The 21,577-nt window shown below is 50.1% G+C and overlaps 1 protein-coding gene, 1 long non-coding RNA gene and 5 other non-coding genes across 11 annotated transcripts; 3 read left to right on the top strand and 4 right to left on the bottom strand.

Moving 5' to 3' along the window:
* Positions 1-3,764: 3,764 nt before the first annotated feature.
* Positions 3,765-13,795, top strand: LOC136654208 (uncharacterized). Its single transcript, XR_010794588.1, has 3 exons — positions 3,765-3,997; positions 9,846-9,947; positions 10,331-13,795. It is a non-coding gene; the product is annotated as an uncharacterized lncRNA (long non-coding RNA).
* Positions 3,889-4,020, bottom strand: LOC136654880 (U8 small nucleolar RNA). Its single transcript, XR_010794626.1, has one exon. It is a non-coding gene; the product is annotated as a U8 small nucleolar RNA (small nucleolar RNA).
* Positions 10,643-17,427, bottom strand: TMEM107 (transmembrane protein 107). Of its 5 annotated transcripts, XR_010794587.1 has the most exons (7): positions 17,275-17,363; positions 16,199-16,316; positions 14,455-14,522; positions 12,443-12,543; positions 11,884-11,980; positions 11,083-11,235; positions 10,643-10,976 (listed from the first exon to the last, which is right to left on the bottom strand). XR_010794587.1 is itself a non-coding variant. In XM_066631134.1 (6 exons), the coding sequence occupies exons 2-6, from the start codon at positions 16,283-16,285 to the stop codon at positions 11,166-11,168; spliced, it is 423 nt and encodes a 140-aa protein (XP_066487231.1). In that variant the 5' UTR covers positions 16,286-16,316; positions 17,354-17,427; the 3' UTR covers positions 10,643-11,165. The 5 variants fall into 5 exon arrangements, 4 of the variants coding, with proteins under 4 accessions (XP_066487231.1, XP_066487229.1, XP_066487230.1 ...); XM_066631134.1 differs by having other exon boundaries at positions 10,643-11,235; positions 17,354-17,427; XM_066631132.1 differs by having other exon boundaries at positions 10,643-11,235.
* A 1,336-nt stretch (positions 17,428-18,763) lies between these two features.
* TRNAS-UGA (transfer RNA serine (anticodon UGA)) lies at positions 18,764-18,845 on the top strand. Its single transcript has one exon. It is a non-coding gene; the product is annotated as a tRNA-Ser (tRNA).
* Positions 18,846-19,398: 553 nt separating this feature from the next.
* Positions 19,399-19,470, bottom strand: TRNAA-CGC (transfer RNA alanine (anticodon CGC)). Its single transcript has one exon. It is a non-coding gene; the product is annotated as a tRNA-Ala (tRNA).
* Positions 19,471-20,505: 1,035 nt separating this feature from the next.
* TRNAT-AGU (transfer RNA threonine (anticodon AGU)) lies at positions 20,506-20,579 on the top strand. Its single transcript has one exon. It is a non-coding gene; the product is annotated as a tRNA-Thr (tRNA).
* Positions 20,580-21,043: 464 nt separating this feature from the next.
* Positions 21,044-21,114, bottom strand: TRNAG-GCC (transfer RNA glycine (anticodon GCC)). Its single transcript has one exon. It is a non-coding gene; the product is annotated as a tRNA-Gly (tRNA).
* Between the last annotated feature and the right edge of the window lie 463 nt (positions 21,115-21,577).

The following is a 21,577-nucleotide window of genomic DNA, read 5'->3' as shown; positions in this document are numbered from 1 at the left end:
GTCAAAGTACTTCTAATAAATTACCACTCACTCCTGAAAATGTCTTTTTGCAACATATGCTTATTGCTAACAGAAGAATATGCCAACTAACCTCTGGATAATGACAGATGTTTCCAGATGTACAACCAAGTATTTTGTACAGGTGTGTGCCACTTAATGCCAGGGATATGTTCTCCAATCCCCTTTATGCAATTAGGTCATTAAATGAACATTCAGTCCAGTTGATAGCCTTTGTTATGTAAACAGACATCCCTGCCAGACACTAGCTGGCTGCACAGGCTACTGGAAATAGATTGCCTCTTCTTTGCATTAAGAGCCTCTCTGTTGTGTAAACAGACACTCTGTTGCAGGCTATGGGAGATGAGAGCATCTCTATTGTGCTTTGACCACCATCATATATGCAGTCTGTCATTAAGCAAATGGTTGTTAAGAGGCACACGCCTGCACCAGAAACCACCAGGGAAGCAAGACTTATCAGTCTGGCTTCAGCAAAATCTCCTTGTTTATCATCCTGCTCAACCATCTTGGGTTTGTAAGACTCACTCACTGTGAGAAAAGTGCTATAGAAATCCTGTACTACAATGCTACAAGTTGTACTGTTGCAGGCTATTGGTAGGAATTAGGCTCAAAGCACGTAACCAAGCTACTCTATTTAATATGAGCTACAGTACTAGAATTCCAGTAGCTCAGTTTTAGAACGCAGAAATTTGTTTTCATCCATCAGCATAAACATGCCTTGTGATGACCCTTGATAACCAATCGTGCTTTGCAGTGGTTCTCAAACTTTTCCAACCCTCAGCTCCCCTGATCCTTGTGGCCACTGGCCAGGGCTCCCCATTACAACACCTCACCTCCCCCCAAAATGGGGATGTAGGTGTTATAATTATACACTAGAAACAAAAAAACAGCTACCAGCACTCAGAGGCTGCAATCTTAACCACACTTACCTGAGAGTAAGCCCTATTGAACAAAATAGGACTTACATCTGTGTAGATCTGGTTAGGATTGTGCCCTGAGTTTTGTTAGCAACACACCTGGAGGGTTTTGGAAAGGGAGGGGGGGAAATGAATAATTTGCTGGGGGAGGAAAGACTTTGTTTTGTGTGTATCTGCTAATTGCAAACTGATGCAAACTGAGACCCCAGAGTGTTTGGCTGCAATCCTAAAAACTCACTTTCCTGGAGTAAGTTCCATTGAACACAATAGGACTTACTTCTGAATAGACCTAGCTAGGATTGTGCCCTTTGTCTTATAAAAGCAGCCAACATGGGAAGTATTCCCCCCCCCCCCAAAAGGAGGCAGGAGGAAAAAGGGGATGGCTGAAAAGGAATGGGTATTTTTATTTTTTAATCAATTTTTGGAGACAGTTTAACTGATCAAGAGTGGCTTTTTTTCTTTTTTGAAGGGGGAGGAAAGAGAAAGGTGAAGATCCTTGGTTAAGCTGACACAGACCCCAAGCCTGTGTAGGTCTACTCAGAAGTAAGTCCAATTTGAGTCAATGGAGCTTACTCCCAGGTAAGTTTGAAAAGGATTGCAGCCACACAGAGCAAGATTACAACTCACCCCTAAAGCAGATGGGGGCTGTTCACACACATACACCCCAGCAGATGCAGATACCACCCCTATTCCCCCCAGGCAAGACAGAGGAATGCAGGCTGGGGAATTTGGACACCCCCCCCCCCACTAAGAGCAGGCTGGACTCCCTCCTTTCCAAGAGGAGGAAAGCGCTGCACACCTCCCAGCTTCTCCCAGTGAGCCTTCTCTCCTGCACCTTCCAGCCAGCCTTCTCTTGGTTTGGTGGGGAGGCTCCAATACTATAGCCTACTGTCAATACCTTGCTAATCCAATGCACCAGAGGACTCCCTAGGGATGTTGAATACCTCAGGTGCATTGGATTAAATACACTGAATACCTCAGATGCATTGGATTAGAAAGGTATTGACAGTGGCTATAGGACACATCAGGGCCCATAGGCAGGGGGTAAATTGTGCCCAGCACAGGGTTAAAAAGGGAGCCCAGGAGCCAAAGGAGGGCTCAAGATTTCCTGGGATTTTACATTTTCTGATCTCAACAGGGCCCATGAACGTAAGAGCAGCCCTGCTAGATCAGGCCCAGAGCCTAGTTCAGCTTCCTGTATCTCACAGCAGCCCACCAGATACCTCTAGAAGAAAACAAGATACTTGCATCTTGCTGCCAGTCCACTGCATCTGGCATTCTATTTACCCTTGCACCCCCCCCCCCCATGAGGACACCAGACTGCAGCTTGGATTTAACTTGGGACGCCTTATTAAACACAAGAGACCAATTTTTAAAATATGAAATCTACTGAACACACTGCATTCCCCCTATGAGTGTGGAGTCCAGGGAGCACAGGGCCAAAAAGGGGAGCTCAGGAAACAAAGCAAGGGGAGCCAGAAATATCCTGGTCTCTCAGAAAAATGGTTGCATACATACTCACATTGTGTGGAGATACTGACACTTACACCTTTTGTGTAAACATACATACTGCAGCTTGAGATATCATAATTCACAAAAACTGTGACCGAACACCTTGAATGCTATATATATATAGATAGATGGATAAATACAAAGAAATAAACTTTGTACCCCGACAAAATTCCTCTCAGGACACCTTGAGACCCAAGCAAGGAATGTTATGTTGCTTGATTTAAATAACATAGGAGTTAATTTGCAAGCTTAAGAACCTAAAAGCCCCACTGGATTAGGTCAAAAGCCCACCTAGTTCAACTTCCTGAATCTCACAGTGGCCCACCAGATGCCTCAGAGAACACACAAACCAACACACCACATCCTGGGGCAAGGAGTTCCACAGACCATGGCGTGCTGGGTAAGTAACTATTTTCTTGGGTCTGTCCTAGCACTCCTGACACTCACCTTTAGTGCACACCCCCCTGGGGCTGGTGTTGTGTGAGAGGGCACCCAGGCCAGGTGCCACCACCACACCCTGTGGCAAAGAGTTCCACTGGCTAACGACATGCTGGGTAAGCAGTTGCTTCCTTTGGTGTGTCCTAACAGTTCTGACACTCTGCTTCAGTGGACGTCCCCTGGTGCTGGTGTAACGGGGAGAAGAGCAACCCCCACGCAGCCCTCCCTCCCAAGGCAGGGCCACCAACACACGCTGTGGCAAGGAGTTCCACAGACCAATGAGGCGCTGTGAAAAGAAACACGCTCCTTGGCCTCTTCCACCTGGGCTCAGCCGCCTGCGGGTGACCGGTTGTTGACGAGGCTTACCCCAAGCAGCGGTCCTTCCGAGACTCTTGGGCCACCAGGCCCCTCCGACGCGAGCGGTCCGGAGTCCAACAGGGCGGCGCTGAAACGGGCGAGCTCGCTTCCGAGGAGCCACAGGCTGCGAACTGCCTCCTTCGACACGGCCAAGCCGTCTATTCGACTTCGCCTTTTTAAAACTGCCCCCTCCATTTCCATTGGCTGACGTGGAGGCACGTGACGCTCACAGAGAAAAACGCGCCTTCCTATTAGTGCACGGGCTTCTCCCGCACGCGCCTCTTTCGTTTGGTCATTGGCGCGTGCGCGCCACGCCTCTCGCAAGATGTTCCTGCGCTCCCATTGATCAAGCGCCCTCTCATTTTCTTCATTAAGAAGATCAGCCAATCAGAAGCGGAAGGAAAAAGAGCGGCAGCCATTTTGTTAGACCCTAAGAGTGAATGGAAGGGGGGTGTCTGTGCCAGCTGCACCAGTCATTTCACGAGTGATTGACATAACAGTTGGTCAATGAAACTATTAGGATTAGTAGATAGTCGCGGTACCGAGAAGACCCGGATTTGAAACCATCACAACCTGCCTCATAAACTGCAAACACTTTAACTCTTTTTTTTCAACTATAGAAACTACAAAGGCGTCGTCAGTGAGAGTCAGAAGGGAGCAGGCCGAGGCGTTGCAGTTCCTCGGCCGCCGGAGACTCTAATCATGTCTCATGCGCTCTCCATTCATCATGTGCTGTTCTCCCGGAGGAGCAACAGGTAAGGATATACCTCACTGACGATACTGACTGTCGGGCGCGCCGCAGCCACCATGCAGCGGAGGGTCCTTCATGTCACGGTGGGGCCACACAACCCCTTTAAGAAATCTCCTTCTTGCCTCCCAGCCGCCCTCTTCCCGCCTCCCTTGTTAGACAGCATGCAGACACCTACAGTAGGAAGCTGTAAGGGAGCCCAATGTGAGAACCGACCGCTTTCCCAGAAGGCCATGCGCTCCCTCATTTGCATTCTGCTACTGTATTGGCTAGGGAAGATGTGCAAACAACCCACTGTATTGTGTTTCTCAAACTGTGGGTCAGGACTAGGTGGGTTGTGAGCCAGTTTCAGGGGGGTCACCATTCATTTCAACATTTTATTTTTAATATATTAGACTTGATGCTACCATGGGATGGGACTGCATTTGGGGAAATGTTACAGCTCTGTTCTTTTAACAGACTACTTTGTATATTCTTTTAACAATGATAGTCAATGGGACTTACTCCTGGGTAAGTGTGGGTAGGACTGCAGTCTAGGATCATTAAAAATTTTCCTGCTTGATGGCGTCACTTCCGCTCATGACATCACTTCCTGTGGGTCCCAAAGATTCTCATTCTAAAAATGAGTGGGTCCTGATGCTAAAAGTTGAGAACCATAGTAAAGGGGGCAGCCCTTTGTATCTGGCTGCACCCTGGTGAGAAGAAAGGGAAAGTAACTTGAGGGAATAAAGGTGCAAGTGTGTCTTGCTCCTGCATAGTCCAGAATAAAACTGGGATGGGATGGGAGGGGAAAAGGCTAGAGAAGTAAAAGGATTTAGTCTGAGGCTATGGCTGTCACATTCAGGGGCCAGGAGGGAATTTTCTCAATGGGGCTATTTGCCACTCAGAAAAAAATATTCCACAGCTGGGCGTGCTTTTATGCCTGCTCTTCACCTTCTCCAGTCACTGAAAGGCCCACTCACTCTGTGCCTAGCCTTAGTTATTCCCGAGTCAGAGAAAGCCACTGGGGCTTTATTTATTTACTGCATTTTTATTCCGCTTTTCTTCACAAAGCAGCTTACAGAAGATAATAAAAAACATAATACAAAAAAAAATCATAAAATCACAATTAAGGCTGAAACCCCCCCCCCCAAATCCTGCAAAAAAAACATTTAAAACAACCTCAAAACAATTACAATAAAACACACAAGCAGAGAACATAAGAACAGCCCCACTGGATCAGGCCATAGGCCCATCTAGTCCAGCTTCCTGTATCTCACAGTGGCCCACCAAATGCCCCAGGGAGCACACCAGATAACAAGAGACCTCATCCTGGTGCCCTCCCCTGCATCTGGCATTCTGACATAACCCATTTCTAAAATCAGGAGGTTGCGCATACACATCATGGCTTGTACCCCATAATGGATTTTTCCTCCAGAAACTTGTCCAATCCCCTTTTAAAGGCGTCTAGGCTAGACGCCAGCACCACATCCTGTGGCAAGGAGTTCCACAGACCGACCACACGCTGAGTAAAGAAATATTTTCTTTTGTCTGTCCTAACCCGCCCAACACTCAATTTTAGTGGATGTCCCCTGGTTCTGGTATTAACAGAGGTATTAAGAGGTATTAGTGCTTCTTTGGTGACTACATTTTCTCTGGAATATAGCTCAGAGTAGTGCTGCACCCAGCGTTCCATCTGCTGCGCCCGATCCTGGATGACCTCGCCTGTGGCAGACTTCAGAGGGGCAATTTTCCTCTGTGTTGGACCTAGGGCCTGCTTGATACCATCATACATCCCCTTGATGTTGCCCGTGTCAGCTGCTATCTGTATCTCGGAACAGAGCTGGAGCCAGTAGTCGTTAGCACATCTCCTGGCAGTCTGTTGGACTTTGCTGCGAGCAGTTCGGAGGACCTGCAGGTTGCGCTCACTGGGACAGGCCTTGTATGCTGCTTGAGCTCTCCTTTTTTCCTCAATGACTGGTGTCAACTCCTCAGAGTGGGCTTCAAACCAGTCTGCCACCTTGTTGGTCTTCTTGCCGAATATGGACAAGGCGGTGTTGTAAACGGTATTCTTGAAATGTTCCCATCTGTTGGATGCGTTTGCGTCGGCCGGGCCTGGAAGAGATTCCTCAAGCGCTTGTGCAAATTCCTCCACTTTTCTCTGATCCCGGGTCTTGCTGGTATCAATGCGAGGTCTTCCTTCCTTTTTCGTGTGATACAGTCGCTTTGTTTGCAGTTTCACTCTGCTGCACACCAGGGAGTGGTCAGTGTCGCAGGCAGCACCATGATAACTGCGTGTGATCTTGATGCTGGGAAGGCTGGAGCGTCTGGTGAGGATCAGGTCGAGCTGGTGCCAGTGCTTTGATCTTGGATGTCTCCAAGAGACTCTATGTTGGGGCTTTGTGTTGAAGAACGTGTTGCTGACACAGAGACCGTGATGACAGCAAAACTCTAGCAGGCGTTGGCCATTTTCATTCATTCTCCCAGTGCCAAACTGACCTAAGCAAGTGGGCCATGAACTGTTATCAGCACCAACTCTAGCATTGAAATCGCCGAGGATGAACAATGGCTCTTTTACAGGGATTTTCTTGACAGTGGTGTCCAGGTCATCATAGAATTTGTCTTTGGCTTCTGCTGGAGACGACAGAGTCGGTGCATAAGCACTGATGAGAGTGACAGGTCCTGCTGATGACTGGAGCTGCAGGGACAAAATTCTTTCACTTCCCACAGTAGGTGGGATGATGGATTTCAGCAGGGTATTTCTGACCGCGAAGCCAACGCCATGTTCCCTGGTTTCGTTTGGTGGTTTTCCCTGCCAGAAAAATGAGAAATTTCTCTCCTTGACAGATCCGGAATCTGGCAGCCTAGTCTCTTGAAGGGCGACGATGTCCATCTGCAGTCTGCTCAGCTCCATGTCGATGACAGCTGTTTTGCGTGCGTCGTCTATTTCTTGCAGGTCATCAGAGAAGCCAGGTGTCATTGTCCTAACGTTCCAGGTGCCCAGCTTTAGGGCAGTAGTTTTCTGTTTTCTGTTGCATGGTGCAGAGTTGTCGATCCGCTTGTCGGTTTTCACCCTAAACCCCACGCACCCCATGAGGTTAACGGAGGTTAACAACATTGAGTGCCTGCCTGTGCTGGAAGAGCTTGACAGTGAACCAACCCTAGAAGAACTTCACGTGGCCCTGGACTCCCTTGCTTTTGGCAAGGCACCTGGAAAAGACAGCATCCCTGCTGAAGTCCTAAAATGCTGCAAAGAGATCATCGTCACTGAGCTGCATGAAATCCTCTGTCTCTGCTGGAGAGAAGGTGGAGTACTTCAAGACATGAGGGATGCAAACATCATCACGCTGTACAAGAACAAAGGTGACAGGGGTGACTGCAACAACTACTGCGGCATCTCTCTCCTTAGCGTTGTAGGAAAGCTGTTTGCCCGAGTTGTACTAAAGAGGCTCCAGGTACTTGCAGAGAGCGTCTATCCAGAATCGCAGTGTGGATTCCGAGCCAACAGGTCCACCACTGATATGGTATTCTCCCTTAGACAACTGCAGGAGAAATGCAGGGAACAACGACAGCCACTCTTTATAGCCTTCATAGATCTCACAAAGGCTTTCGACCTGGTCAGCAGAGATGGCCTCTTCAAGATTCTCCCCAAGATTGGATGTCCACCCAGGCTCCTCAGCATCATCAGATCTTTCCACAAGGACATGAAGGGCACTGTTGTCTTCGATGGCTCCACATCAGACCCTTTTGACATCCGAAGCAGAGTGAAGCAGGGCTGTGTTCTTGCACCAACCTTGTTTGGGATTTTCTTCGCTGTCCTGCTGAAGCAGGCCTTTGGAACTGCAACAGAAGGCATCTATCTCCAGACCAGATCAGACGGAAACCTCTTCAACCTCTCCAGACTGAGAGCAAAATTCAAAGTCCAGCTGAAATGTCTGCGTGACTTCCTCTTTGCCGACGATGCAGCTGTCACTACCCACTCTGCCAAAGATCTCCAGCAGCTCATGGATCGTTTTAGCAAGGCCTGCCAAGATTTTGGACTGACAATCAGCCTGAAGAAAACACAGGTCATGGTTCAGGATGTGGACTCACCTCCCTGTATTACAATCTCTGAGCATGAACTGGAGGTTGTCCATGACTTTGTGTACCTTGGCTCAACGATCTCCGACACTCTTTCTCTCGATACCGAGCTAAACAAGCGCATCGGTAAAGCAGCTACCACGTTTTCCAGACTCACAAAGAGAGTCTGGTCCAACAAGAAGCTGACGGAACATACCAAGATCCAGGTCTACAGAGCTTGCGTCCTGAGTACACTTCTGTACTGCAGCGAGTCATGGACTCTTCGCTCACAACAGGAGAGGAAACTGAGCGCTTTCCACATGCGCTGCCTCCGACGCATCCTCGGCATCACCTGGCAGGACAAAGTTCCAAACAACACAGTCCTGGAACGTGCTGGAATCCCTAGCATGTATTCACTGCTGAAACAGAGACGCCTGCGTTGGCTTGGCCATGTCGTGAGAATGGATGATGGCCGGATCCCAAAGGATCTCCTCTATGGAGAACTCATGCAAGGAAAGCGCCCTACAGGTAGACCACAGCTGCGATACAAGGACATCTGCAAGAGGGATCTGAAGGCCTTAGGGATGGACCTCAACAAGTGGGAAACCCTGGCCTCTGAGCGGCCCACTTGGAGGCAGGCTGTGCAGCATGGCCTTTCCCAGTTTGAAGAGACACTTGGCCAACAGTCTGAGGCTAAGAGGCAAAGAAGGAAGGCCCATAGACAGGGAGACAGACCAGGGACAGACTGCACTTGCTCCCGGTGTGGAAGGGATTGTCACTCCCGGATTGGCCTTTTCAGCCACACTAGACGCTGTGCCAGAACCACCTTTCAGAGCACGATACCATAGTCTTTCGAGACTGAAGGTTGCCAATAATATAAGAGGTATTAAGAGGCAACAACAGACCTTATAAGAAAGGGCAGAACCCATAAAATCCAGGTGTTCTTGTTGAAAAGGTCAGGAATTCAGAAAGCTTGTCTGAAAAGAAATGTCTTTAGGCCCCACCAGAGAGCCTCTAAGGAGGGAGTTCTATAAGGTTGGTGCCACTAGTGGAAAGGTCATTTCTTGCCATCCCACCTCCATAGGCAAGGGCACTTGTAAGAGAGCAATGACAGGAGGGGGTGAGCCAGATTGTACTGAAGTAGGCAGTCTGTCAGAGAGCCCCAAGCCATATAAGCCCTGGCCTCAAGCCATAGAAGGCTTTAATGGTAACAACCAGCACCTTGAACTGGGGTGAGAAATTAACTGGCAGCCAGTGCAACCACTGAAGCAGTGGCCCAAGAGAGTTGACCTGCCTATCAGCAATGATCATACAAGCCACCACATTCTGCCCTAAATGCAGTTTCTGAACCATCTTCAAGGACAGCCCCATGAAGAGTGCATTACAATAGTTTAACCTCAATGTCACCGTAACATGGATCACCATGTTACAACAGCACACGACAGCATCAGGACACGACAGCAAAAACAACCTATTATTTTAGTGCACCAAGGCTTTCATGCACAGGAAGGCAGCTCTCCCTGCTCCACCTCCCCCCAAAAAGAGAATGAGGTCTTTGTAGCAGTAGCCCTATGCTGAGTAGGGGTAAGTTCTCCCCCTGCATAGCTTTCCCCAGGATGGGCTTGAACTGTCCACCCTTGTTTCTTAGCTTCCACTATTGCCATCATACAGCAGGTACTTTCCATAGTCTCTTGCGCACACCTTGTGATGTTGGTTCAGCACCAACAGCTGTGTGAGGAAGAAGCACCATTTGAAATCTTAGCAACTAATGCATCATTTCTAAGGCTGTCTTTTTCCTGTGTTTGTTTCCTTTGCAGGTCAAACCAGACAAGCTTGCCCAAAATGTAAAACAAATTAGTTATGGCAAGGGTCTTCTCAGTACTGCCTGCAGATGTGTGTATCCCAGCCTTCCTCCAAAGGTGAGAATATCATACATCATTCCCCCTTTCTAATCTCACAAGCCTGCAAGGCAGGCAAGTCTCAGAGATTCAGAGCAGCCTGAGATGTGATTCATGGGCTGTGCAGAGATTTGAACTAGCCCAGCCTTCCCTGGTCCACATCCAACACTCTGTCCATTACACCACACTGGCTCTCTCATAAAACCTGCCAATGTGGCCTGATCCTTAACAAGATAGGACCACAGTAATAATAGTACTTAAGACTTTAAGTACTTTCTTAAGTATAGCACTTTCTGTATACCACAGTATCGCACTTTCTGAAGGTACAAAGTGCTTCACGTGTATCAGCTTGATGTTGTCCATATACCAACATTGTAACTATTATTATCATCCCCCTACTGCAGATGGGGAAGACTGAGGCCAGGAGGGAGACACTTGCCCAAGGCCTCCTCTTCATGACAGAAGCAAGAATCAAATGAAACAGAAGAGCTGCAAGAGCGTAGAACCAGGGAAGATGTGAAATTTGACCCATAAGCCCTACTGTACATAGCAAAATCTTTGAGTGTGGCATTCAATTTCGAAATTTGTTTAATTTTCCTGGAGCTATAAAAATAGAGGAATGCATAGCTCTCAAACAAATCAACAGTGTTCTTCTTTGCTACTTGAACAGTGGCAACTCAATAGGCAAGGGGCATGGTACATTTGTAAGAAAACACTTTATTAAAATTTTTAGAATGTGTTTATTCTCCAGCAGCAGATAGTAGCACCATCTGCCTAGAATAAAATATAGAGAGGACAAAACATGAACTTCTTTCCTAAGCACTGCAGGTGTCTCATCTTGTTCTTGTACAGGGGTGGCCCACAGACTACAGGCCATTATTTCTCCATTTCCTCCAAAAGTAGGTTTTTGGCACTGCAAATGCATGATTGGAGGTAGGAAAGTGTGCCCAGGACACGTGCTGGCATGCAGCAGAATACAGCATTGACGACTTTCCACCAGAGGGAGTCAGCAGAAGACAGCTAGCATCACAAGGGCTGTGGTGAGCATCCCTGAAGATTAAAGGCTAGGCTGATGAGAGAAGTATGATCTCAACCACCCCTCCCCTTTTGCTCTGGCTGCAGCCAACCCCCAGTCTCCAGTGCACAGGACTCTTACAGCTTTTTTCCATTTCCAACCTATGGAGCCATCCCAAACCATGCCTCTCCTGGGAGGGTCCTCCCCATCTTGTGCCAGCAGCTTCAGAAGGGCTTCTTCTTCAATCCAAAGACTGAGATTAACAACAGGATCTCTACAGCAGCTGGCAGGGCACTGAATGGGAGGAAAATACAGAGAGGGAAGAGTACGGTCACTGGGAGAGGAGCTCTAGGCCCCCATAGTTCCCCCTCCCTCAGAAAAAGAAGCCTCCCCCATGGAGAGTCTCTCACAGACACTCCTGTGAGCACACATGCATCTTTCTGGGGGTCTACCTGCAGAAGCCCATGATGTACCAGTAAGTGCTTGTCTCCCAGCGCTCAAAGGTGAAAAAGGAGAGGCAGATGGAAGCACTGCAGTGGGCAGCAAGAGCTGCGGGAGAGCAGTCAGGGAAATGACACCTGCATTGCGAGCAGCTCCAGATGAGCAGGAGAGGCAACTCAAACCATTCAAGTTACATGGAACAGCCCCAACCCCTGAGCTGGGCAACATGTGCTTTGTGTTGGGCATCTCGAATAAAATGGAAAAATGAGATGGACATTCAGGAGAAGAGAAAAGCGCATCCTCCAAAGCTAGAATGATCTCCCTGAGGGATCCTTCTCCATTTGGAACTCTGCTACTTTCTTTATTCCCATCACTTGTAAATGCAATTGATTCCCAACCTCCAGAGCCCTGGCTTCTGTGGTCAGCTCGCTACAAGTGAGGTTGGGGAAAATGCCTTTCATGGTTCTGCCTCCATAGGGCACCACAAGCACTACAACTGACCTGCAAAAGGCAAAGATCCACCAGTACAGGCTGCCATCCCACTGCTCAAAGAGGAAGAAGAGCAACGTTATGGCCGCAGAAGTGTGCGCCCCGATGGCTGGAGGAGGGAGGACATACAGTCAGGGAGCAACAACACTCAAGGGACCGCTGCCGCTGCCACTGCTCTGACTTCAGAGCTTGCCCACATAGTCCCCAGCAGCCTAAGTATTGACATTAGTGCATTTGGATCAAGTGGCCATTTGTCAAAGCAGGCTGCCAGGTGTCAAAGCAGCCACCATCTTCCAAATGAAAGGTTGAGACGGGGGAGAACAGCTAGGGGTAAGGCAGCGTCACCATCCTAGGCTGTCCATCCCAGCAGCATAACCGGGAGGGGCATGTAAGGGTCCGAGCCTATGCATCAAAACAGGCTATAATATCAGACCCTTGTTCCCAGGCCAGCCCTCTCACCACAGAAGTGACCGGATGAGCACATCCAACAGGCCCTTGGCATGGTGGTACTCTCGCTGCTCAGCACTGTACTTAACTAACACTTTTCCCCTCTTCCGTCGTTAAAGGATACAGAAAAGGCTTTGCATGTTGTTGAACATGGACACGCCAGAGAGGAAGCCAACCAACTCCACAGCAAACAGACCCAGGGTCACTGACAGTGCAACCACCATCCTGGAAGAGAAGGAGAGAGGTGAAAGCCCAGCCTGAGCTGGAGGGAAATTCCACCCCCCAATTATGGTCATCATCTGTCTTACTCGCAGCAGGAGCCCAGGCAATCCACCAAGTCTCTGAGTAAAGGAAAATCAACTCTGGCCTCCTGCTGCTGCACACTTCAGGTCTGCAGTTGTCACGGTCCCTGAGGAACATGCCTGCACTTTAGGGCCTCTCATGCCTTTCTTTCACAGACTTGAAACAAAAGCACTGGCTCTCTGCTGGTGCTGAGCACTTCCTCTGCCATCTCAAGGCAATCGTAAACTTGCTTTGAACTCCAGTTTATGGACTGCTGAGTGCAGTCCAATTTCAGACAGCGGCCCAGACATTTGCCAACTGTTCTGCTTGGGACACAACACAGGAAAATCCCAAGCAAACCAGGGCCCCTTCTGCAGACTAATTGCATGGAATTTATCACTGCAGACAGTGAGATCACTCCCTGTGCTGATTTTTTATTTTTTTAATTCCTGTAGCTACCCCCTTACTAAAAGAAAAGAAGTAGCCGGGGCCTTTTCACCAGGGCACAGACATATTCAGAGCACTGATCAGTGAGACAGCAGAGACCAGTTTGCCCAAACCTGTGCACCCACAGATGGAAGGACATGGCTTACAACTGCCTGCCCAAGAATGTACTCCAACCAAGTCTTCCCACTTCTTTAATCCGAGTTTACAGCCAGCATCCTCTAGGCAGAATCAAGTGGCCGGGCTTGCTGGAAAAACGAACAAGCACTCTGTGGAATGCGGGGAGGCTACCATTTAATTAATGTCAATGTCGTCAGAACTTGCTTGGTTTCCCAGGAGGAGAGAGCAAGAACATATAACACTACTGTGAACTCTGAAAGGACATTCTTCTATTACTGATACACTGCAAAAATACTTTCAGAAATAAGCGGAGCTGCTTGACTGTGCTCACATAATTCTTGTGTGCAGGAGCACAGGGATTCCGCAAGCAGTCAGCTCCGCCATTCCCCATCCAGCACACAGAAAACAGGATGGGAGGCCAAGCCTCCCAAGTTGTGCAATGCAGCCACTTCTGGGCACTTGATAACCCAGAAGTTCAGTGGTGATGTGATGGACAAAACTTCTAGCCCAGGGGTGTCCAAAGTTTTTGGCAGGAGGGCCACATCAGCTCTCTGACACTGTGACGGGGGGCCGGGGGAAAAAAAGAATTAATTTAAATTTAAAATTTGAATAAATTTACATAAGTTTACATAAATGAATATATTAAAGATGAACTTATATGAATGAATGAAGGTCTTGCAATAGCTCAATGCCTATAAAAGGCCTTCTACAAAGCAAGGCTGACATTTCCTTTGCTGCTGCTACTGCATCACAGACGTGAAAGAGCAAGCAGTGAAGGGAGCTCTCATCCCACAGCTCACACGAGAGGTCAAACAGTCGCCCTCATGCTGAGAGAAGTTGCGTTGGGCCAGTGCGGGCTTCAACAAATCTCCGGAGGGCCAGAGGCTCATTGGAGACTGGGGGCTCCCTGAGGGCCGCATTGAGAGGCCTCGAGGGCCACAAGTGGCCCCCGGGCCGGGGTTTGGGCACCCCTGTTCTAGCCAAACAAAAAGGTTGCCCATCCCTGGTTTAAGCCATACAGAGAGAGACAGCACAAATAAAAATTATAATGTCCCTCCCACTTCCCCCCCCCCCGGGGTCTTTTGATTACCAAAATCTTTTAACAACCAGATGCTGTTTTTAAAAAAGGGCTTCCCTGCCTGGTACGCAGCAAACAGGGTAGGAGGCCAAGCTGAGCTCTGCATGGACCAGCTCCTATCCACAAGCCATAGGAACCCTGGCTTAAGACAAGGATGTTGCATGAGCATGGCAGACACCACTGCAACAGGACAACCCAGTCAGTGCACTTACTCCATATCCTGACTTTCATACTCCTTCTGGGTGCACTGCAGGGGCAGGGAAGCCCGGACATTGTTCTCCTGCAATAGACACACCTATCAGTTTGTTTATTTTTAAAAAGTGTAACCACATTCTCATGTGAGAAACCCAAAGCTGCTTACAATCAAGGAATAAAACAACAAGAGCCTAATAAAAAAAATAGAAATGTTGATCAACAAAACAATAACATCATTATAACCAACTTGGATAACAAAATCCAACTCAGCAGAACCAATAAAAAATCCAATTAAAGCCCTGATGGAACAGAAAAGTTTTCAAATTTCTGTAGAACACTAGCAAGGAAAGAGCTGTTCCTGTCTCAAGAGGCAGGAATTTGGGTGCCTGAACAGAAAGGTCCTCACTGCTAGTCAGCATAAACTGTCCCTCTCCTGAAGGGAGATGCTGCTTCACCAGCATGTCAATTATTCTGATTACTCCTACTGAGGTTTCCTGCCCCCCTGCTGCTGTGGTCTTATTTATTATGGATGATTTTTTAAATTGTTTTTATTACTTGATTTTTGTATTTAGTCTTTTAAATAATTTGCTGATTAAATTAGTCATGAGCCTCCTTTTGGGGGGGGGGGAGGTTTACTCTAAAGGGGTTACTAAAAGGCAGGCTAGAAATCCTCCTGAAACAGAATGAAGCGGAGAGAAACTGTCCTTCAACTCTCAAAGTCCCAAGTTCTGTAGGACTTTACAGGAAATAACCAGCACTCTGGCTTGTGTCCAGGAACAGGTGGGCAGCCACTGAAGATGATACAGCAGGGGCATGACATGGTCACAAGCAGGGCATAACATGGCACCAGTTAACAGACTGTAACTACATTCAATAGAAACAGCCATTTTCCACAAGTCCTCATAGGCAGCCCCACATAGGGATGCAGTCTTGATGTTAACAGTGCATGGGCAATTGTAATCAGACCAGTTGACTGACCCAGAAATGGACACAGCTTGAACACCACTAGGAACTGGGCAAAGGCACCTCAGGCCAACAATCAGGCCCAATTCTGGATCCAGGAGCACCCCAAGCTGCGAACACTTCACTCCTTCAAGGCAAGAGTGACACCATCATCAAGCCAGCAGATATTTGAACCAACCAGTTTGCAGAGAATTAACTTATGACAAGGAACAAACAGCCTATTCATTTCTCTTCCACTGCTCTGTTCCTTCCAACCCCTAAAGCAGGCAACAGCCACTGATGACTGGCTTCTAGGAACAAAAAGAGGGGGAGGGTGTAGTGTCTCAGGGCCTGCAGCTTCTGCAGTTCCAAAAGGAAGCTGCAGGGCCCCAAGGAAAGAGGGTGCTGGAGTCAGTGTATAAGAAAAAAACAACAACAACATGTTAGCGAAACATGTTAGCTTAACACCTGTTAGATAAACATTTAGCAGTTTAGCTAACAGGTGGACTCTGGTCTGATCCAGCAGGGCTGCTCTTAAATTCTTAGAATAAGCACAAGTACCCCATGCACCTCTTACACAAATGGCCTTCTAGGAGGGTTGATACTCTTTCTGACCTCAAGTCTTAGATACATATCCCACCCATCTTTCCACCCCCCCACCCCCATTTGCTCTCCTTAGTCCCAAACAGAGAAAAACGCTGAAGGCTGCCAGACAACCTAAGTGAAAACATCTCTTTACAGGACACAGAAAGACACCTGGTGGCAAGCTGGGGAAACTGGATTGGAGCTGGGGAGGGAGAGAAAGGTCAGATCTCTCACCCTGGACCAGAAGATTGTGATCACAATGACAAGGTGGGCTGTGAGAGTCAGGAATCGTGAGGGAACCAGTCCATTGACCAAAGGCATCCTTTGCCGTCACCCAGGAGGGGATGAAATCCTGGCAGAAGCAAAACAACAGCAGGTCAATATGGATGTTTAAGCTATTTCTGCCCAGTGTTGCATCTACTCAACAAGGACCAAATGTACACCTGTGGGCTGGGCAAAAATGGGTTATAGTGGACAAAGGATAAAGGCAGCCCTCACCTAGCTCTCCCCCCCCCCAATGGACAGAGGCAGTCTTGACTCTGTTGGGTGAAGGGGGCCTTCTGGAATGTTCAAAGGGCTCCACTGAAAGGGGACACCTGGCTAGGTGGCAGCTGCAAGAATCAGGTGGTCAACCAGGAGGAGAGTTCCTGGCCCTGGGGAGGTTTGTGCTGTGAGGGAAGGAAGGTTTTTGTGCTTTTAAGCCTATTTACAAGAGGGGTTTGGGGGCAGGGGCCCTGCTCTCAGGGGCAGGTGGTGCTGCTGCTGCTGCTATTGGGGAACAGCTCTTCTCCTGCACTTTGCAGCTGCCTGTTTTACGCCTCTGTGGCTGCAGCGCTCCAGTGCAGCCTCCCTGGGAGGGAGCAAGGGGGCTTGCTTCCCAGCAGACATGCACAGGACCAGGCAGCGCACCTGCAGCTGCAGCCCTAGCCACACTTTCCTGAGAGCAAGCCCCACTGACCACCATGGGACTTGCTGCTGAGGAGACATGCCTAGGATGGGGCTCTAAGGCTAAAATCCTGCTTTCCTGCGCAGGATTGGGCCCCAAGGCTGCCATCTTGCCCAGACTTTCCTGGGAGTAAGCGCCATTGAACACAATGGGACTTACTTCTGAGTAGACATGTATAGGATGGGGCTCCCAGGCCTGCTCTGTGGAGAAGCCCTGCTTGAAAACGAGGCGCTGACGTCACAAGAAGGCTGACGTCACCCTTGTACCCCCCCCCATCCAGGGACGGCCTCTCTAGGGGGCTGCAAGGGGGCCGCGCCCCGGTCTCCCTCACACTCCCCGGGCGCGGAGCAGACGCAGGCCTTACAGCGCAGCGCCCGTCCGGTCCCGCGCGACGGGTCAGCTCGAACACTAGGCCCGCTGTCGCCCCTAGCAACGAGCCTCACCGGCCAGACGAACTCGCGCGGCGTCCCTCGTCGCCTCGCGAGATTTCAAGGCAAGGCGGCCATCTTGACTGTGGGCAGCGCCCGTCGCTTTCGCCTCTTCACTATAAGCCTGTCTGCGCAGCCGAGGCCACTTCCACCTGGCAAGGACGCATGCGCAGTAGGAGCCAGCCAGAAACTGGGGAGGGGGAGTAAAAACCTGCAGGAATCCGGCTCTGGCGGGTGGTGTTTCCTGCGCTGCTGCTCACCTCTAAAAGGAAAATAAAGTCTGACATATATGATCGTGTAGGGTGACCAGATGGAGGGGGCAGGGTGCCTATAGCTCCAGCCATTGCATAGAGGACGCATGTGGGCAGCTGCAGCTTTCTAAGCCCTCATCTCCCTCTTTCCCAGAGCATACTGGGTAATTAGTCTGTGGAACTCCTTGCCACAGGATTGTGGGCAATGGCCCCCGGCCTGGATGCCTTGAAAAGGGCGCTGGACAGATTTCTGGAGGAAAAACCCATCAGGGGTTACAAGCCCTGATGGGTCTGTGCAACCTCCTGATTTTAGAAGGAGGCTTCCTCAGACTGCCAGGTGCAAGGGAGTGAGTGGTTTCTGGAGGAAAAATCCATTATGGGGTACAAGCCATGATGTGTATGCGCAACCTCCTGATTTTAGAAATGGGCTATGTCAGAATGCCAGATGCAAGGGAGGGCACCAGGATGAGGTCTCTTGTGATCTGGTGTGCTCCCTGGGGCATTTGGTGGGCTGCTGTGAGATACAGGAAGCTGGACTAGATGGGCCTGTGGCCTGATCCAGTGGGGCTGTTCTTATGTTCTTGTTGCCTTGTGTGCTCCCTGAGGCATCTGGTGGGCCACCGTGTGATGCAGGAAGCTGGCTCAGATGGGCCTGAGGCCTGATCCAGCAGGGCTCTCCTTATGCATACCCTGTGGCAAGGAGTTCCACAGTCTAATTACACCCATCCCTCTGCAAGGGAGAGCACCAGGACGCAGGTCTCTGGTTGCCTTGTGTGCTCCCTGAGGCATCTGGTGGGCCACTTTGAGATGCAGGAAGCTGGCTCAGATGGGCCTTTGGCCTGATCCAGCAGGGCTCTCCTTTTGTACATCCTGTGGCAAGGAGTTCTACAGACTAATGACACCCATCATTCTGCAAGGGAGGACACCAGGTGGGCCCCTGTGAGACAACCTGGACCAGATGGGTCCTGGGCCTGATCCAGTGGGGCTCCCCTTACGTTCTCGTGTAGCATTCCTTGTTCTCTACCGTGGACAAAGGTTGGGGCCTCTGAATGCCGCATGCTGAGCGCGGCTTCTCCTCCCTGCGCCCCGCAGGCTCCGGCTGCTCTGCTCCCTAGGAAGCGGTGCCGGAGACTGGCGGCCTCTTTTTGAAGACGGGCGGGCTGCAGGCGGGACAGCTGTGATGGCCGAGTGGTTAAGGCGTTGGACTTGAAATCCAATGGGGTTTCCCTGCGTAGGTTCGAATCCTGCTCACAGCGACCCTTTTGCGCATTTTGGGGCCGCTGCTCTGCGAGGCTCGGGCAGGGACGGGCAACCCAAGCCGAGAGTGTCTACTTGGAAGTAAGGGGCTTCCTCCAGAACCTTTGCGCGTCCAGCGAGCTGCAGTGCCCGGAACACGAGACAAGACAATGCGCTACTCCTTGCACGCGCGCGCAACGCGTGCACAAAAGTCCGCCCCAGGACCACGGTGCGCAGGGGTCTCCCGCAGTGCGGTGCTCTTGCAACGATGGTCGCCATTGTTATTGTTGTTGCAATGGTGGTTGCAAAAATTGTCGCAATGGTTATTGTTGCAATTATCGTGATTGTCGCAAACTTGGTTGCAGCTGTTGCAATGATTGTGACTGTTGCAAACATTGTTGCAATTGTTGCACAGCTTGATTGTTGCCATCACTGTTGCTTGTTGCAATTACTCTTGTTCCACACCCACGTGAACATCCAGCGTTCCTCTTCCTGGATGCCAAAGCCCTGATTTTGTGCCACTTGATGGAGGATTTCCAGACGTTCTGCTGGGGGGCCGCACCGCAAAAGAAGTGGAGATGCCGGGGATTGAACCCGGGACCTCATACATGCGAAGCATGCGCTCTACCACTGAGCTACATCCCCTCCGTTGACCAAACGCGCTCTCGGTTGCACTCACCGCTTTGCATAGCTCTGTCGCCTGCTGCTTTGCTCTGCTCTGGCAGCCCTTTGATGTGGTTTGCGTAGGGAAAGGCGTGCATGAGCTCCAAGTCTACGCAGTGGCGTAGCCAGAGGGGGGGAAGAGCACTAAGTTTCTGGCGTACGGTTCCGTTTTGCACCCCCCGCGCAGAATGGCTCCCAAGGGGGGCGCTTGCACGCCGCGCTGAGGCTCCCTGCAAAACCTAGTCTGCGGAACCCCTGCAAACTAGGGGTCTGTGGAACTCCAGCACACTTTGCACTGCACAACCACCGCAACGCATAACGGACGTTTCCTCGGTGCTCCACGAGCCCCTGGCCATCAGGCAAGGACGATCCTCTCCCTCTTTGCCTCCCTACCAAGTAATTTCTTTCCCTTTCCTTTGCATTCCGGCCAACAGCCCCCAGAGCACGCGACGGCTGAGGAAATGCAAAGGTCACCACCAGGTCCCGCGCACAGAGGCCACTTAGAGCCCAAATCTATGCTTGTTCTGCTCAAAAGTAAGTTCCATTAGAGTCAATGGGGCTTACTCCCAGGTAAGTGCAGATAGGACTGCAACGTCAGAGCCCAATCCCATGCATGTATATATTCAGAAGTAAGTCCTACTATAGTCAGTGGGTCTTACTCCACATAGAATGCAGCCTTAGAGCCCCATCCCCTGGGAGTAAGACACATTGACTAGGAGTAGACAAGCATAGCCTTGGACTTTTCTTCCAGCCACGCCTGCGGAACTCATGGCCACAAGGTGGGCAACACTTTGCAAGGCTGGGAGAGCCCAGTGCAGGTCCTGCTGCCTCCTGGAAGAACAGCACCTCAAAGACCTGCCGGCCTCGGTCCCTGCGGATTGCAGCCCCCTTTCCTAGATATCCCCCCCCCCCCATTGTGATGCCTGGAGGCTGCAGCCGCTCCCCATCTCCCCCGCTAGCTGAGCTGGAAGTTGTATATCGGCTGAGATCGCAGCGCGGAAGAGGCTGCCGCCAAGTGGCGCCGTGGCTTAGTTGGTTAAAGCGCCTGTCTAGTAAACAGGAGATCCTGGGTTCGAATCCCAGCGGTGCCTCTCCAGATTTCCTTTTCCAGGTCGCAACTGATTTTGTGCACGACCCCTCAGTTCCTGCTCTGAAGCTGCGAAGCTTCGAAGAGCATCTTCTCTGCTTCCCCTCCCCCCTTGTCCTTTTGTTGCCATCTGCATAAAACATTTCATGTTGCAGTGACTGCTCTGGGACTTGCTAAGAGAAAAATCTGGGGAAGCATCAGATGCAATCCGACAGCTGCCCTTCAGCATGGTCAGGCTCTGCTCCACTGGTCCCCTCCCTGCAGGGCACCCAGGACTGAAATGATCTCCAGGCTTTCAGTGCAAAACAGGAGCTGGGGAGGAAGAGCCTGGAATGCATCCCTTGTCTGAGGATGCCTGGTGGGGGAAAGCGCGGAGGCAAGAAGAGGGTGTTGGAAAAGCCTGAGCGGGAGAAGAAAAAAGCGATGGAAAAGAGAAAAATACTGTGCAGAAGGAAGAAAATTAACAGCTGCATTGGCCGGGAATCGAACCCGGGCCTCCCGCGTGGCAGGCGAGAATTCTACCACTGAACCACCAATGCGCGCTTGGAAAAGTTTTTCTATACCGTGTACAGAAGATTTCCAGCGCCTTCTTTGACAGTCCCCAAAATTACTTTTATTTTGCATTAATTTATTCCAAGTCATCAATTGAAAACTAAAAGCCAAGCATCTTTCCTTAAACCCACCAGTTTGTTCTTTCAATAACTGGCAAAATTCTCTTGCAAGCAGTGAGCAAACAAGGGGAGCACTTACTCTACCTTTAGGGTACCCCAGGATTGTTGTTTCTTCCAAGACTGATCCAGCATCAGTGGCATAGCTAGAAGGGGTGCAAAGCACTTAGTTTTGCAGGGAGCCTCACCACGGTGTGCAAGCGACCCATTCCCTTCGGAGCCATTCTGGGTGGTGGGTGCAAAACGGAGGCATACCCCCAACATCTTGCCTGATCTTAGGTTCTCAAGTTTGCAGAACAACATATGCACCGCACCACTGAATTATGAGGGATGA

Source organism: Tiliqua scincoides, chromosome 5 (assembly GCF_035046505.1).
Source record: "Tiliqua scincoides isolate rTilSci1 chromosome 5, rTilSci1.hap2, whole genome shotgun sequence".
In the NCBI taxonomy this organism is placed as follows: domain Eukaryota; kingdom Metazoa; phylum Chordata; class Lepidosauria; order Squamata; family Scincidae; genus Tiliqua; species Tiliqua scincoides.
The sequence above is the reverse complement of the archived record's forward strand: the minus strand, read 5'-3'. Positions and strand labels throughout refer to the sequence as shown.

Bases quoted from the DNA above. Each gene is read 5' to 3' on its own strand.
- TMEM107 (XM_066631134.1), bottom strand. From the start codon at position 16,285: ATGCCTTTGGTCAATGGACTGGTTCCCTCACGATTCCTGACTCTCACA. The intron at 14,523-16,198 runs GTGAGAGATCTG...TGTCTATTGCAG, and splicing joins TCACAATCTTCTGGTCCAGG to GAGAACAATGTCCGGGCTTC. The intron at 12,544-14,454 runs GTAAGTGCACTG...CTTCTCTTCCAG, and splicing joins TATGAAAGTCAGGATATGGA to GATGGTGGTTGCACTGTCAG.